This window comes from Corvus brachyrhynchos, unplaced genomic scaffold (assembly GCF_000691975.1).
Source record: "Corvus brachyrhynchos isolate BGI_N302 unplaced genomic scaffold, ASM69197v1 scaffold1, whole genome shotgun sequence".
NCBI classification, from domain to species: Eukaryota; Metazoa; Chordata; class Aves; order Passeriformes; family Corvidae; genus Corvus; species Corvus brachyrhynchos.
Window position 1 is genome coordinate 11,009,929 of NW_008237222.1, and position 15,697 is coordinate 11,025,625.

Genomic DNA, 15,697 nt, shown 5'->3' on the forward strand with positions numbered 1-15,697 from the left:
AAGCTGGTGCGCTCCCCCAGCGGGCTGCGCATGGTGCCCGAACACCGCGGCGCTCGCAGCCCTTTCGGCCTCGACGAGCCGCCCTGGGTGCCCGACAAGGAGGTACCGCCGGGGGCAGGGGCGCCGCACTTCCCTTTCCCCCTTCCCTTTCTCTCTTCCCTTTCCCTTCGCTTTTTTATTTCCCATACCTTAATGGATTAAAGGGCGCAAGGATAGGTCTATCACTCGTTTTTTACGGGTGTACGGCCCCGTCGCGAAAGTTGGGGAGCGATTTGCTGATTTAGAAATGTAGCGAGCTGTGCAGCGTTGCTTTAAGTGCTTATTAAGGTGGTTCTGAAAGCTGTGCAAGTTTAAAACTAATTGCACACATTATTGAGGCAATAAGGCTGAGTTAGAGCAGCCCTCCTGGCTCCTGGTGTGAGTGTTCGTAGTGTTTAACAATCATTGAACAACTCCGTCTATTTCAGTCAACTTTGCTTTCAGTACTTATCAAGTAAACAACGTAATGGTGATATTTTTAATTTCATGTAATGAGAGCTATTTGTTGCCAGTCCCTGCAGCCAGATGCTCATACAACATAGAATCCATTGTTTATTTATTTATTGCCAGCGTTCTGTGGTGTGGACACACGCCAGTGCATTTAAATGTGACCGGAATGAGGATTTCTTTTAGATGAGCCAATGTGAATTTAAGCCGGGACTCATCCAACAAAGCCGTTCTTTGGCAGATACGGACGTGGTTGCTTGTTTGTGTGGGAACACTGAGTCCTCCCTTGGTTAGGAAGGAGGAAGAAAATTTTTTCCTCTACCTGGTATCTCTTGATGCTGAAAGATCTGTGTAAAAGTAATAATAATTCTGGAGGCTCGCTCTGCCAGCACAGCTCCTGCAGCTCCGGCCAGCCTGTCCTGCTATAAAGGGTGGGAGTCGTAAGTCACTTGCTGGCTTTGTTCAGAACAATTCTTTTTTGGAAAGTGAGTTTTTAACTCATTCTGAACAAGCCGTCTGCTGCTGTATCTTGTGAGAGTTTTCTCAAGTTGTTCTTTTCCATACACAGAAAAACCTCCCAGCCATCAGCAGCAGCTGTTTCTTGCATGTCTTACGTGAAGTGTGGGTAAGGTAAATTTTCGGTGGAGTGTCCTTTGAAGGACTGAGCCTGTCCCCCCCAGCTGGCACCGCGTGTGCTCTGCCGTCTGGGTGTGTCGCTTGTGGGGTGTGTGTTTATCTGTGAGCCAAGTCTGAGCAGTTCTTGTGCAAGTGGTTTCCCTTTGTGCTGCTTCTGCTGCCCGGCGGAGTTGCAGCATCCCGTGCACTCACCTGGAAACCTGATTCCTGACATCATCTCATCGGGGGATATTGTTTGTGTAACAGTTCAATTGAAATTCGTTTTCTCCCTGACCTTCTGAAGTGCAGTTTAGCGTGTCAGTAGTCCTTGATTATAGAAGACTGGTTTCATTAAGGAAAACAAAGTACCTTTAACTCAGTTCTAATATATACAACCATCTTAATTCAACTAAAGATTGTTTGGGGGTTGTGGTAGGATTTATTTAAACTAGTTAGATATATTTAGATAATTATGTCTGTATATTTTAGATACATCGGGCTGATGTGTGTTGTTAGTTTGAATTTTATATTACAGTTGTATTGCAGGTATTTATTCTTCTTAAAGTTCAACTTTTCACCTGTAGTCTTCTGGTCAGTAGGCTGAGGGTGTTGAGTTGTGACTGCATGTGCTCAGTGACATTTGCTGTTGAGAGAAAGTGTGATAGAGGCAAATATTTTGAATGCATTTGTTAATGCAAAATTAAGAATATGAATTCTTATTTTGTGGCTAGTTATTTTACTAAATTTCTGGAAGTATTTTAGAGTTCTGCCATCCCTTTGGTTAACAACTGCCAAATATGTTACAAACTTTTTCCTTAAATAAAGCAGGCATGTGATACACAGGGAAGCTTATAAACTCCATGTTTTGTTAAGAAATTAAATTTAAAGAGACAGTGTTACCTGACAGTGAATTAGTTGAGAATGTGTGCTCTTGTTACCATGTCAGACATAATTAAAAATGAAGTGTCTGTGTCCAAGACGAGACCTTGAATGGTATTAGCAAATGCTGATCTGGCTTTTCAATTCCATTGGCTTTTGCTGTGCAGCCAGAAACACTCACAAATCCAATGGCTTTATTTTTCTTATGCAAGAAGAGTCTACTGGCTTATTTTTTAAAATTAAGGCCACCTAAGAATTACAGCAGTTAGTAGTTTTGTGATGCTTATGCAGCATTGAAATATAATTCGGTTTTTAATTTTTAGTTCACAGGATTATACAGTCTTAAAATATCAGTTACTATGAGGAATTTGAAGTGCAAGGCTGAAGCAGGACTACTGAAAACTTTACTTTTGGTAGTCTTATTTGTAATACAGATAATGAGTTGAGGTGTATTTGTGAAAGTCTGTGCTGAGCATCATTAAACTCAAGACAGACCTTAAAATGTTGGTCTCTGCATGTGCCTTGTCTGACTCAGAATTGTTAATCACCAGCAGAGCTTAATTGATGAGATTTCTGTTAAGGAAATATTGGAGTACAAATTGAGTAAAATGTGTCAGTTTTCCTGCAGAGGTGGCCAAACCTCGTGATACCCAGCTGTGTACCAGATGTTTCCGTGGCTGAGGAACACTGTGTGCTGCAGAGGAGCTGACAGATGTGGTGGAAGGGGTTCCCTGGGGCTCTTCCGTGGCTGCAGGAGGGAACTGAGCTTTCCTTAGCTGGCTCCTCTTCTGGCTCAGGCTCTTGGAGGGGCATTGATTGTGTGGCAGAGCTGCCCTTGGACTCCTGGCAAAATCCAGGCTCAGGCAGTGAACTGGCGTGGGCAGCTGCAGTGTCAGCACCGTGAGCTGTGTCTGCCCTTTTGCATCCTGCTCTTTCCCCCTCTGGCCTCAGCTGCTTTGGCCAGGTGTGTTCCAGGGTGGGATTTCCTGAACTTTCTTGTTAGCAAAGGTTCACTGTGTTAAGGAGCTTAGCCAGGTGTTCCCATTCATCACTTCTTGAATCAACTCTGTTATTATTTATGCAAATAAAGCATGTGGAGTGTAACTATAGATTCCTGTCCATCAATGGAGTTCTCACCTCTGGCTGGATCCATGGGATTATGGGAATAAATTATCATACTTGAGCAAATCCATGAGAAGTTTGCAATGAGCCAGCTGTTGGTATTTTAAAATTAATGCAAGATCCATCAGCTGATGGATGTTTTTCCATTTTCCTCTTGCTAGATGAAGAAAAATCCCATCTTGCAGTGCCAGCTACCATGTGCAGCTTGACTTGTGATTTATTTAGGACTGCTCTTTTTATCAGGCAGGGCTATCATCTCGGGTCTGGAATTCAGAAATATTTTTCTATAGTTTGTGTTAAATAAGAGGATGGATAATTTTGTTCCTTCCTAAAAACCACTTTTATGTTTAGCATAGCATTCTGTATGAAGTCTATGTAGGAGGGTATTTAGAAGAGTTTGGGGTTTGATTTGTTTTTTCCCTCTAGCTTGTGACTTATGCTTTCTGCTTTTTGGCAAAAACCAAAGAAACAAATAAACAAAAAAACCCAAACCCCAATCTCCCTAAAAACCCAGCCCAGGCCAGCTAAAATAAAACCCCACCACCAAAACTCAACAAAAAAATTCCCATGTGTTTTCATTAAGAAAATGAATTAGAACCCAAGTAAATTCTGGGCATACCAAAATTATTGCCAGGTGCAGCTCTCAGGCAAGCTATTTAACTACATGTCCAAAAAATAAAACATTAAAGTAGGGCATGATATTAGCTGTAGAGTACTACTTGTTACAGAGGTGAAACCTGGTGAATGCTGAAATTGCTTCATGCTGAAGGTTATTTGTCAGTGAGTGTTGAAATAAGCTTTTCTGCAGCCATTGTGAAAAGATGTGTTTGGATACCTTAGTTCAGTGTTATTTAAAACAATTCAGGAGCACTTATAGTGCTCTTTTGTGTGGGATTTAGAAACAGTTTGTTGTAACAAATTCTGCAAGTAGGTGTTTACGTTTCACTACAATGACTGCCATTGCCCTCTAATGTGTTAAACGTCTGTTTAGACAGCAGAACCTTTCATATAAACTATTGCCAGTTATTAACAAGCTTACACTTCAAAAAGACATGAAAAGTTTCTGGGGAATTTTTCATTTAGGTGCTGTAATATTTTCTTGGCTGCAGTTGTTGAACTTGTGACAGTGATTGAGTATCTGCTGGAGCAAAAGTCCCTGAACAGAAGCTGTTGTAACCTGAGGAGATTTATAGAAGAAAAAGGGTTAAGTATTGAACTATGTTAATTAAAGGCAAAGGATGATTACTGTGTGCTTAGCAAATAACACCTGCTCATCTTAGGGTATGTGTTCAAGAGGACATTCTGCTGTAGTCTGAGTTAGTCTGGTTTGAGGAGTTTCGGTTTCTAGAGTTACAAAGCTTACTACAGGATCTGACCATGTTCTCCTGAGTAAGATGTCAGGCATAATTTTGCATTAATATTTGCAAGTAAATATAGAAAAAATTGCATTATAAGCCTCAGACACTGGGGTTTGATATGGTGGATAAAGATAGGTAAAGCTTCGTTGAAAACCCAGTGATCTAAGTGCTAAGTATCAGCCCTTTGGTAGGTGACTTTTTATACAGAACATTTTCGTTGTCCAACAGTCACTGACCACTTCTGGTTGTTAACACAATCCAAACTGTCACCCCTTAAACTCTACTTAGTTGCAAGGGAGAAACTCCTTCAATTTTTTTCTGGCATTTTTTGAAAGGAGTGTGGGTGTAAGTTTGTTTTAGGAAAGAGATATTTCAGGAAGTGACTTTTTGTAGCTGGAATAAACATTAGGTCTTGGTGCCTTGGAAGAAAACCAAGTATTTCATAGCATGTTTCAAAAATGTGTGAGTATTGAGAGCATTAAATTGTGTAAACAATGTTTTAGACAGTCAGCAGAGCATCGTGGCAGAATACAGCGAGGACAACTTACAGAAAAACAGTTGACTGGCATATAGGACTGTCTGCATAGCCAAACATTATCAACAACGGTGGATACTTCTGAGATGTAGTTTTGCCTGCTGGCAAGATGCATTATTCATTAGGGGGAAGTTTGGCAGCTTTTTTCAGCTTTTTTTTGCCTTGCAAATGGAGTTGACATTATTTTGCTACATCAGTATTAAATGAAAGCCATCCAGGTGAAAAGATAATGGATGGAAATTTGTTGGAGGTGTTACTTTATACGGCGTAATATAAAGCTTGTTCTTTGTATATGGTGGTAGAATTAAAGGTGTAAAAAATTCATAGACTAATCTTAATTTCTGCTGTTTTCTAGTGCCCAAGATGTATGCAGTGTGATACAAAATTTGACTTCATAACTAGAAAGGTAAGAGAAATCAATGAGATATAAACTAGTAACTGTCGCAAAATACTAAAATGGACATCTTTTGAAAAGTAAATAAGGATTTGTCTTGAGTTTGGAAGAGAGAAATTCTGGTTGAAGTAGAAAGTGTAAACTACATAATTAGGCTCACTGGATGAAGAGAAAACACTAACATTAAATTATGTTTATTAATGGTAAGAGGTCACTGTGGAATGCATGGTGGTGTGCAGAATATGACATGGAGAATTCTGCAAAGCACCCTCCCAAAGAAGGCCAACAATGATTTTTAGGAGGGAATATCATTCCTTCATATAATTCCACTGACGATTTGTTAGCACAGGCTTGTGAAAGTGAAGAAAGATGTGGAAGTGTGTCTTGTAGTGCAGTGACATAGTTCATGTTTTTTAATTTAACTGTTTGGAGGGAGAAGGAAGGAGAAATTTAAACCAGACACACTCATGTCTTATACCAGAAAAGAGGTTTCTTTGTTTCCCTTGTGTTAGCTTTGGAAAGCAATTGGAGGTAGCCCTGGGAAATAGGTACTCCAGAGAATTTTGCAGAACATTTGGGAGGAAAGCCGAACACTGACCAAAGCTGCAGTGTTGTCAGTTACTTGTATCAAATTTGCAGGCTTGCTTTGAGCCACAAATTAGTTCCTGCTTGCTTGTGAGTACTTGTTCTGTCATGAGAACTTGCATCAGGAAGATCTGGCACTGTCACACCCCAGCAGTGATCTGGAGCACAGGCCACTGGTTGCAGATTTAGGGGCTGTGAAACACACTGCAATACTTGTTCTGGTTTCGCAACTTCATTGGATTTGTGCTGCACTGCCTGATATTTCTGATAAGAGCAATATCTCTGTTATAAGGATGAAAATTTTTATATTTTTTCCTTGGGAGAAACTTGAGAATATGTTTTAAAAGAGAAGTATTTTCAGCTGACGATTAGAAACTTCAGTTGAAGTTTCCCAAGATCTTTTTTCAGAAATGGGAAGGGACCTGGAAACCACTCTTCTCTTGCGTTTTTATTGACAATGAGGTGAAGGATTTACTGGACACCAGATAAGGCCTTTCCTGTCTCTTCTGCTTCAGAAGCATCTTTACAGAGTGCCAGCAAAGGCTTAGATTGCTGCTGTTCATACTGTACTGAGTCCTTTGTATCCAACCTTCAGAGATTCCTGTCTGCCGCTGTAGCAGTTAATTTCCTTTACCTGTCCCTCAACTTGCACATTTCTGAGAAACCTGAGAAACTGTTGTAGCAACCTTATCAAATCATTCTCTACCAGTTTCCTTTGTAAATAAATAAAGGAAATGTTCTCTTGTGCTTAGCATCACTGCCGAAGGTGTGGGAAGTGTTTCTGTGACAAGTGCTGCAGTAAAAAAGTGCCTCTGCCTCGCATGTGCTTCGTGGACCCTGTGCGCCAGTGTGCGGAGTGTGCCCTGGTCTCGCAGAAAGAGACAGAGTTCTACGACAAACAGCTCAAAGTGCTCATGAATGGTAAGCACTGAATGCACAGATGGGCTGTTTCTCTCTCATTTGTATTTATTCAAATTCTGAAGAACAGCAAGAGTGATGCCTCGTGTCCAACAAGCTGCAGTTGTCTCCTCTTTGTCATGCCTCTTGTTTTTCAGTTAATAATTCTGTGTTACTGGTTTATTTAGAGAGAGGTTCACCCTTCTTAGTTAATGTTTACACCTCTCAGTTTGTATTCCTTGGTCTTTACAAAGAGTGATTTAATTAAAGACAAATTTTTAATGCCTGTGAGAACAGATGTGCATGCAGTTGGCATTTTCCTTGAAATAATGCATCTTTTAGCCATATTCCTGTTACATTAAATAAAGATGAAAAATAGAGACTATTTTAGTATTTTCATACAAGATACAGTGCTTGTTTCAAGCTTCATCTGACAGCTTTGATCTTGTCTGTGGCCTACAGCTGTGGTTTATGGTAGATCATCATGAGTACTCAATTTTCCATAGGATTAAACCTACATGCAATACAGTAATTCATGTTCCAATTACATTAAGAAAGCTGAAACTTCAGTTTTTAAAATATTCTGTGATCCTTCAGTGCCTTTTGATGGTCTCTCAGCATGATGCTGGTGTGCATATGGGTCTGCTAAGCCCTACATGTCATGGGCATGGATGTTCCTGGGGAGATCCTGGGTTCAGAAGGGAGTGTGTTAATTCCTGGAGCATATAAATCATTCATCACTCTGCTTTGCCGTGAGGGTGCAGAGGAGTTTTTAAATCGCATCTTCTAAACTGAAGACTTTTTTTAAAGCTTGTCCTGTTTGCATTCATGTTCTGAAGTTGTTCCTGACTTGCTCTGTAGAGCCACAGACTGTGGCCAGAGAGACGGGATGGTGGCTGTGATGTCCTTGTCCAGCCTTGGTGCTGCTGTCTCTGTCTGTGTCTCAGTTCAGCAGCAGCACAGGGTCTGTGCTGGGGGTCAGTGCACCCGGCTAAACTGGGAAGTAACGAGGTGAAATTCTGGGGCTGCTGTGAGGTTCAGCTCATGGAGATGGATTGCAGACCGTTTGGCAGGGCTGGATGTTACTTTCTTCCTTTCCCAGGCCAGCAGTATTGGGATTAGGTAATACAGGGAGCATGAGGCATGGAGGAAGTAAAGGGGTAGGGTGTGTAGGGCTGCTTGGAGTTCTGAGTCACTTGTCTAATGTAGCAACAGTGACTTTCCCCATGCCAAAGCAGTTTTGAGGAGGAAGAAATACAACATGAAGGCTGAAGTTCATTGGCCTCACAATAAGACTGAGCCAGTCTTCAGTAATGAAAAAGAGATGTCTTTACTGTTTATTAAGCATAGAACTGAAGGTCACGTCCTGCTATTAAAATTGTTCTCTTTTTTTAATGCTGAAACAGTTGTTTGTGTTACAGTGACCACAGAGGTCTTTAATTGCCTGTCTTTGCCACCTCCAAATCTCTTCTCATTTTTATAAGATTCCTCTTGGATATCATCTGCATTTTTACATGTGGGAGAAATCACATAGCACATGTGATAAGGTCCTGTGATTCAGAACATGATAATTAAAGATCAGCATTTTATACTTGAGTGTTTTGCTGATGTTAAACAGTTTAGCATTTCAGTTATTCTCTTACTGCACTCAATTCAGTAATAGTATTAGTAAGTAAAGGTTAGTTATGCTTTCTGATACTTGAAAATTGCTTACTGAATTCTGTATTAGTATGCTAAAACATTTCTTTCCAGGTGCTGCATTCTTTGTAACTCTGGGAACATCTGATAAATCTGAGCTCATGGTCTGTCGACTTTCCACCAACCAGAGGTGAGAAAGATTGATAGAAATTGCACTTGTAAACTATAGAATTGTTGCCCTTACAGCTCTATTATTACATAATAACCTAAAAAAATGTGACGAACATGCCCTAAGGATACTGGAGAGAGTAATCAGACTGATAGATCCAACAATACTGGAATGTTTGTTTGAATTTACTAGCAATGTGGATCAGAATGTCTTGGAAGGGTGAAATTTCAATGAAAAGTAGTATTTTCTGATTGATTTCTATCCCTCCTCACCCCAAAGAACACATAAACAGTGTCACTGAGAGATTGTTTTATTTTTTTTCCTTTGATTTGGACTTGATATTTAGGTAAAAAAACTGAAAAAAAGTTTTCCTTCTATTATGTAGATACCTGGTTTTGGATGGAGACAGCCATTATGAAATTGAAATTACACAGATTTCAACTGTTCAGATACTTACAGAGGGATTTACTCCTGGAGGTAAATTTTTCTTTTACTATAAATGAAGTATTAAGAAAAAAAATGTGAAGTTGCAGTTATTGAGGTAGACAGTGCATTCAGTGTAACTGTGCTAGTTACAACTGCTCTCAGAATAGAGCACAGTCTGTGAGACCCTGTCCATGTGGCTACTGGGATTTGGGGAAACACCTGAAGATTGAGAAGTTCCCCTACAGCCTTAATGTTGGAGAGCCTCTAGATAAACCTGAGTATGGGTGGTTGTCATCTGTTCTCTTGGGTAAACACAGATGTTTACTGATTTAAGAGCTTATAGGAGGGAACTGTTAGTCTTTGGTAGCTTCCATTTCAGAATCCAGCTGGGATTTTGCCATCAGTGGTGCAAACATTGACAGAATGAAATGGGGGAGGGGGAAATAAATAATTAAACTGTGCTTTCTTAATTTCATTCAAGATTTAAGGGGTGGCCAAATGAAACTGGTAACACCTAAACTGGCGTGCAGCTACTTACTGCCCCATCTCTTACCAGATTTTAGAGTATTTCAGGATGAACCTGAATATGATTTGACTGAAATGAGAACAAACAAGGTCAGGAATTTCAATAATTGTTCTTTATCAACACTTCTGTCACTGCTGGGTTTTTCTAATTGCACAGCCTATCTGTGCAATATTCAGTCAGTATAGCATGTTAACTTGAATAAACTTACCTTGGTATTCAAATCAACCAGGTGTATTGCTGGGTCACTTAATGCTCCTGTAATTTCGTGTTCACCACTCTTCTGACTGCTTTATCTCTTTTCTGCCTGCCTTCCTTCTTGATGGTAGGAAAAGATATTCACACTTACACCAGCCTTCTGGAGAGCCAGCCTGTTACTGAAGGTATCACCAATGCCTTTCAGCATGACTCACCCAAGCATGTCATGACCCCCTCACATCTTTCTTCTCTGCAGTGTTGATTATTTGCTTGATCCATAATTGCTGCTCAACTTGAGTTATGTTCAAGTCTGACATGTATCTGTTCCTTCCCATATGTCTGTTTAATAAACCAAGAGTGAATGTTTTAGAACACTCTGGAGGAGAACTGAGACACTCAAGGCCTTTTTTAGACCAATGTGCTGTTGTCCATGCTGGGAGAAGGGGAGATGAGAAATGGTATCTGCAGTGCTACACAGGGTTACAGATCACCTGCTTCAGCAGGTTGCTGAATTGGGCATACTAGAAATGAATATACTCCCTGTGTGCTGTGTGGAAAGGCTTTGCACTGAAACTGTTAATTAATGGCTTGCTTTTACACAACTTTAAATGAAAGGCCTCTTTGTTATGCAAGGTGTGTTCTGCCTTAGTAATGCCAGACATGGGCAACGTTTGGTCAAGGCTGTAGGTGTTTGATTTCCACTGGTTTATCTTTCAGTAGACTCTTAATCCATTACTCTGACCAGTAGGTGCAGGGAAGCAATTGATGAATTTCCATTTATCCTAGGAGAGTAGAAAATAGCTCTTTTATAAACCCTACTGTGGGCTTCTGACCGGGTTAGGTGCACTACCAGCACTAACTAGATTGAGTTTGGCTTAGATTGTGCTTTGTTTTGGCTCCTCAGATATTGCAGTAACAGCCTCCAGGAGCCCTCTCATGCAGACACTTTTTAAAAAGAGCTTTGCAAAAAGTGTCCTGTGTATGCTGGTGCTGTTCCTAGGGCTAGTGCTGTTCCTTAGTTCATGCTCCACTGCTGCAGGAAGTAATGACAATAACGTGTCATTCTACAAGTTCTTGTTTAAGGTCTGTATTTTTGCTTTGGTTTATCTTTGTCTGCAGCCTCAGTAAGAGAGATACAAACACCTTGCTATTGCACTGTCAGAGCAGCATCTTTTGTAGCAATTTCCTTCAGTAAGTAAATGATGTTGTCAGCTGTTCTCTAGTCTTATTTAAGCATCATTCCCAACCTTTGCCAGGTTTGGAGGGACTGCTGCCTGCTGTGCCAGACTCCGTATCCAGCAGGATCTTTGCCATCAGTCTAATTGGACACTAAGCCTACAGACCGAGGCTACAGTATGAAAGTGTGGTATCAATGTCTTAACATGGTGATAGTAAATAACGAGGGTGTTCTAGATGTGTGTGGCTTTACCTGAGGGCTGATGCAGGTTCTGCCTTGGTGCTTGGCAGAGAGGATGAAACAATACTGAGGCTGCAGGTTCCACTGCCCTGGCACTATGAGCCATGGTCATGAGCTCATTGGATCCAGCAGCTGCTCGTGCTCTGCACTGGGCAATGAGCACACTTCTTCAAACATGCTCATGAGCTGGAAAAGGTTGGTAAAACCTGCTGCTGGTCCACATGTTATTTCTCTTTTCAGGAGGCAACACTCGTGCCATAGGTATGATCCTGCAGTACAAGGTACCAGGGTCGGAGGAGGTGATGCAGATGAAGTTTACTGCCGGTGAAGACTTCAGTTGTAACAAGAAGCTGTCAGCAAGCTGGCTGGCAGCTATGCATAAGGTAAGCAAAGCAGCCAAAACTTAGACAAGGCTGAAGAAAATCTTTACATGGCATGTTTAGTAGCACCAAAGAGAGCATTCAGCCTTAGTATTTATATTATTTTTTTATTAAGGTCTTTAGGGCCTTGTTGCTTAGAAAACAGAAGCTGTGCCTGGCTGTAGTGAACATGACTTTAGCTTTATGCTCAGAGAGCTGAAGAATTTATGCACTCTGAAGGGTGTCCCAAGATCTTATCTATGGTAGTAGATGACTTTAACGTTCCTTGGGTTTTTGTTACTGACTGAAAAAATGTGCATTATGAAATATGCTTTTGAACCTAAATTCAGCTAGTTGCTTTTACTACTTCACAAAGGTTCAAAGTTGCTGAGTTTTGGGAACAGAAAGACTTTAATCTTTTGGTGCTAGGCCCTGTATGGGTAATGAAACTGAAGGTTCGTATTTCCCAAGTCAAAGTTAAGGTGGAAAAAGCCAAAAGCCACACTCAAATCATTCACCTGATCAACTGCTGATCAGAACTGTAATTTATAATGTGCCTGCATGGGCAGGTTTGTGGCTCTTTGCTGTTTTATTGCCATTCTGGAGCTCCGCAGGGGCCCCTACCCCAGCTTTTAACTCTGTTCAGCACAGTGTGCTCAAAGTTTCTATCACCATGCAAGTGCATTCAGCACTTCCTGAATGCTAGTACCTGCCTCGGATGGAGGAAAATAGAGGAAGAATTTAAAGCCCTGGCTTTAAAGGAGGTTTTTGGAGGGGTAGGAAGCAGATAAGGTGGCTGCAAGTGAAAATTCAGTTAATACTGCCCTTTTGCCTTTCTGTTAGGCAACAAAACTTCTCTATGAGTCTCGGGACCAGTGAGAACTGCAGATGTGGCCTCCTGAGGGCACATACAGGACACCAGCCTCCACAGACCTGCCTCTCACTTTGTGCTGATTTGACAGCTGGAAATAATTGTTCTTGACTCTCCCATTCCAGTGTGGTTCATTATGTAAGAACTGGCAAATGCCATGTGAGTATTTCTTTGAACCATGAGTATTCACAGTAGTGTGCAATATGTATACAGTTAATGCTTTAAACAGCCTCACCTTTTAAGACTTTGTATATTTTGTTAAGCCTTTATTGGCACTTAATATGAAAGTGACCTGCACTACAGCTAATGTACAGCACAACTTTTATAGTAACCATTATATATATATACTGTTTGCTACAGGAAGCAAACAAAGGTGTATGTCTCTTCTGCAGAGAATAGCTTTTGGGTATAGATCTCAGGTTTTTCCCTCTATCCAAATGTTTAAAATCAATGTACAAAAAAAAAATCTGCCTTAGATATGATTTTATAGAAATCATGTGGGGTTTTTTAAACATTTCATTTTAAACATCTAAGTATTTCACCAAATACCACCAAATTTGACTTACATGAACTTGACCTTGAAACTTCACTTCTGTAATAAGCTTCCAGAATAATTTTTAGTTTTGTATTTTCTTTTTTGGTAACTAGCTTTTGTTACTCTTAACTGTAATGCTATCTGAAATTGTATACAATTTAATGTACAAATACAAATAAATTAATTCACTTATTTAAAAAAATTAGGTGCTGTTTAATTTTTTAATATACAACTTCTTAAGTGATGGACACCATGGTCTCTGAACTCGGAAAATTTTAATTTTTTCTAAAGAGCACCTGAATTTTAGTTCTAAGTTACTTTGTCCCAGTTGGAATACTCGGCTACTAGTGTAAGGAGGTTCCAAAAGCAGCACATTTTCAGTGACGCTGATAAGGAAGAAAGGTGGGTTGACAGCTGGAACTTTGGCAAGCTACAATTAGTGTTTTCCTGCAGACTGACCAAAGCCACATCTGCTATTGAGACCTCTATAAAGAGAGGAAAATGCAGCCATGCCTTAGCAGTACTTTATTGTGCACATTTACATGTTCTCTGAATTAGTGTATCATAGGCTCTTGAAATCATCACATTCATGTAGCAAATTCTTCAACAATAATACCCTTTCACTTTTCACCACAATATATACAGTTAATGCTGACCTGTGGTAAAAGCAAGTTACAGCACTGCAGAAATGGATATATAAATTATACACAGAACTTGTACATGAAGAGTTAATCAAATTGCATACTGTTAAATGGGAGAAAATTACAAGAAATATGGCTAAAACTTATAATGGGAAATTCAAAATATACTTCTGGTATATAAAATCATGTACAATTAAAATTCCAGTGAAGTGCCTGGTTGTGGGGTTTTTTTTTTGCTTGAAACTACAACGTAGTGGAACAGGTTATTGCATAACTTGCCTTGGCAGCAGGTATAGGCTGCCAAGAACCACAGAAACTGTCCTCAAATAAGCTATTGCCTTTCTTAAATCCTTCTCTAAACCTTGTTTCTTTCTTCTCCTCGACTTGGCATCTACAAGACCCTCTTTCTACTTCTATCCAGTCCTTCATCTTTTCTTCTAGACTCACTCAGGCAGACTTCAGGTGACACAGTGTAACCTTTACCAGACTCTTACCCTTTTCAACTATTGCACTTTCATCCCTGCAGACATACAAATCCCTTAGGCTGCTGCAACTTCAGTACTAACTGTTGTGTCCAGGCTGGACGAGCTCAGGGGGTTAGTAGGGGAACCTTTACATTTGTAGAGGTAACACCAGTGCTGTAGGCTGAATAATAAGAAAATAAAACACCAAGTGAAATACTGTGTAGGGACTTTGAGAAGTGTACAAATACTGTTGGTTTTGTTAGTTCTCTAGCTTGATTCTAAATGCAAATAATGCAAGATGCTAGACTAGGTAAAGCTTTTGTTGGGGTTGTCCAGACTAGGATTTAAGTGTTTAGCATGTGGTCACCTAAAATCCTAGCCTTCACCAAGCTTTGGTAACTACTTAATTACGCATGTAACAGGTGAAGATCTCCTGTCCTAGAACCCAAAGAGTTGATGTTGATTGGTAATGAGAACTCAACATTCACTGGTATCAAACAAAAATACCCAAAATCCCGACATGGGACAGTTGCTGTGGGGGGGTGGAGCAAACTGGACAGCGCATCTGCAATCTCCAAATGACACCTCTGAACATGGAACACAAGAAAGCTCCTACCATGGAACTTTGACTCAAAACATTGCGTTAGACGAGAGTTGGCGCAACACTGTCGGTACTGGAGGCATCGCTCTCCTCATCAGTGCTGGGTCACACACAAACGATCCTCATTTACAAACTGCAGATCTTGGGACTCGTGGATGCTGTCCATTTAACAAGAGAAAGCACCATTAAAACTAAATATCATAGTTTTATTTCTCTGTGTGAAATGATCAAAAATGATGGCTCCAGTGTATGTTCTAAGTTTCCAGTTACCAGCATGGTACTGCACTGTTGTTCAACTGAATTCAAGCGAGGGTTCGCTGTCGAGGTTTTATTCGTGGATATAACTAAAAAAACAGAATAACAGTATTAGGTTTTGCATGGTTAATACCAACTTAAATAATTTATAACTAAAGGATACTTATTAGGCAGAACTGGGTGATGAAGTGTTTTGGGGGGAGAGGTTTTTTTCAGGCAACTTCTGAACAACAAGAGCAGGAGGAAGAGGGCTGATTTACTCCTGCCAATAGCAGCAACATGGCTGCTCAGAAAATGACATGGTGCTTTTAGCTCAAGATCCAGAACAGACAAAGGATGCTTTTACATAAGTACAAAAATTCCCTGTTGAGTACTCAAGAGCGCTTATTTCCTGCTCTGCAAGGTTCTCTTACGCATTTTGTCCTCAGTAGCTCTACTTAGTCACATCTCTGGCCTCTCCTGACAACAGTGTTCATCTGTCAGAGCAGCATAAATGATGTGCCACAGTTGTCATGTTCAAGGCTCTTTCCTGTTTTAAACTCACACACACCTGTGTTCTTATCTTGTACCAGGTATTAAAAACATTCCCAAAGAACTTTCTGGGCCAAGGCTTCAAGCTGCCTAATAGAGCCACCATGCTTTCTGTAAGGGCTCTATATTTTAGACAAGGGGGAGGAAAAAGTCTTAATAAAGCATAAACAATATTAAATATATTGCTATACTAAATAT

The 15,697-nt window shown here is 40.4% G+C and overlaps 2 protein-coding genes across 10 annotated transcripts in view; one reads left to right on the forward strand and one right to left on the reverse strand.

Moving 5' to 3' along the window:
* Positions 1-6: 6 nt before the first annotated feature.
* Positions 7-13,209, forward strand: ZFYVE21 (zinc finger FYVE-type containing 21). Its single transcript, XM_008629790.1, has 8 exons — positions 7-102; positions 5,351-5,401; positions 6,727-6,895; positions 8,624-8,699; positions 9,064-9,155; positions 9,957-10,010; positions 11,483-11,625; positions 12,445-13,209. The coding sequence occupies exons 1-8, from the start codon at positions 31-33 to the stop codon at positions 12,478-12,480; spliced, it is 693 nt and encodes a 230-aa protein (XP_008628012.1). The 5' UTR covers positions 7-30; the 3' UTR covers positions 12,481-13,209.
* Positions 13,210-13,509: 300 nt separating this feature from the next.
* PPP1R13B (protein phosphatase 1 regulatory subunit 13B) overlaps positions 13,510-15,697 on the reverse strand; it is a 55,789-nt gene continuing 53,601 nt past the window's right edge. For all 9 annotated transcript variants that reach the window (XM_017729133.1, XM_017729132.1, XM_017729135.1 and 6 more), the window contains one exon: positions 13,510-15,057. In XM_017729133.1, coding sequence (XP_017584622.1) covers positions 15,016-15,057 — 42 coding nt within the window. In that variant the 3' untranslated portion in view covers positions 13,510-15,015. The remainder of the gene's footprint in view (positions 15,058-15,697) is intronic.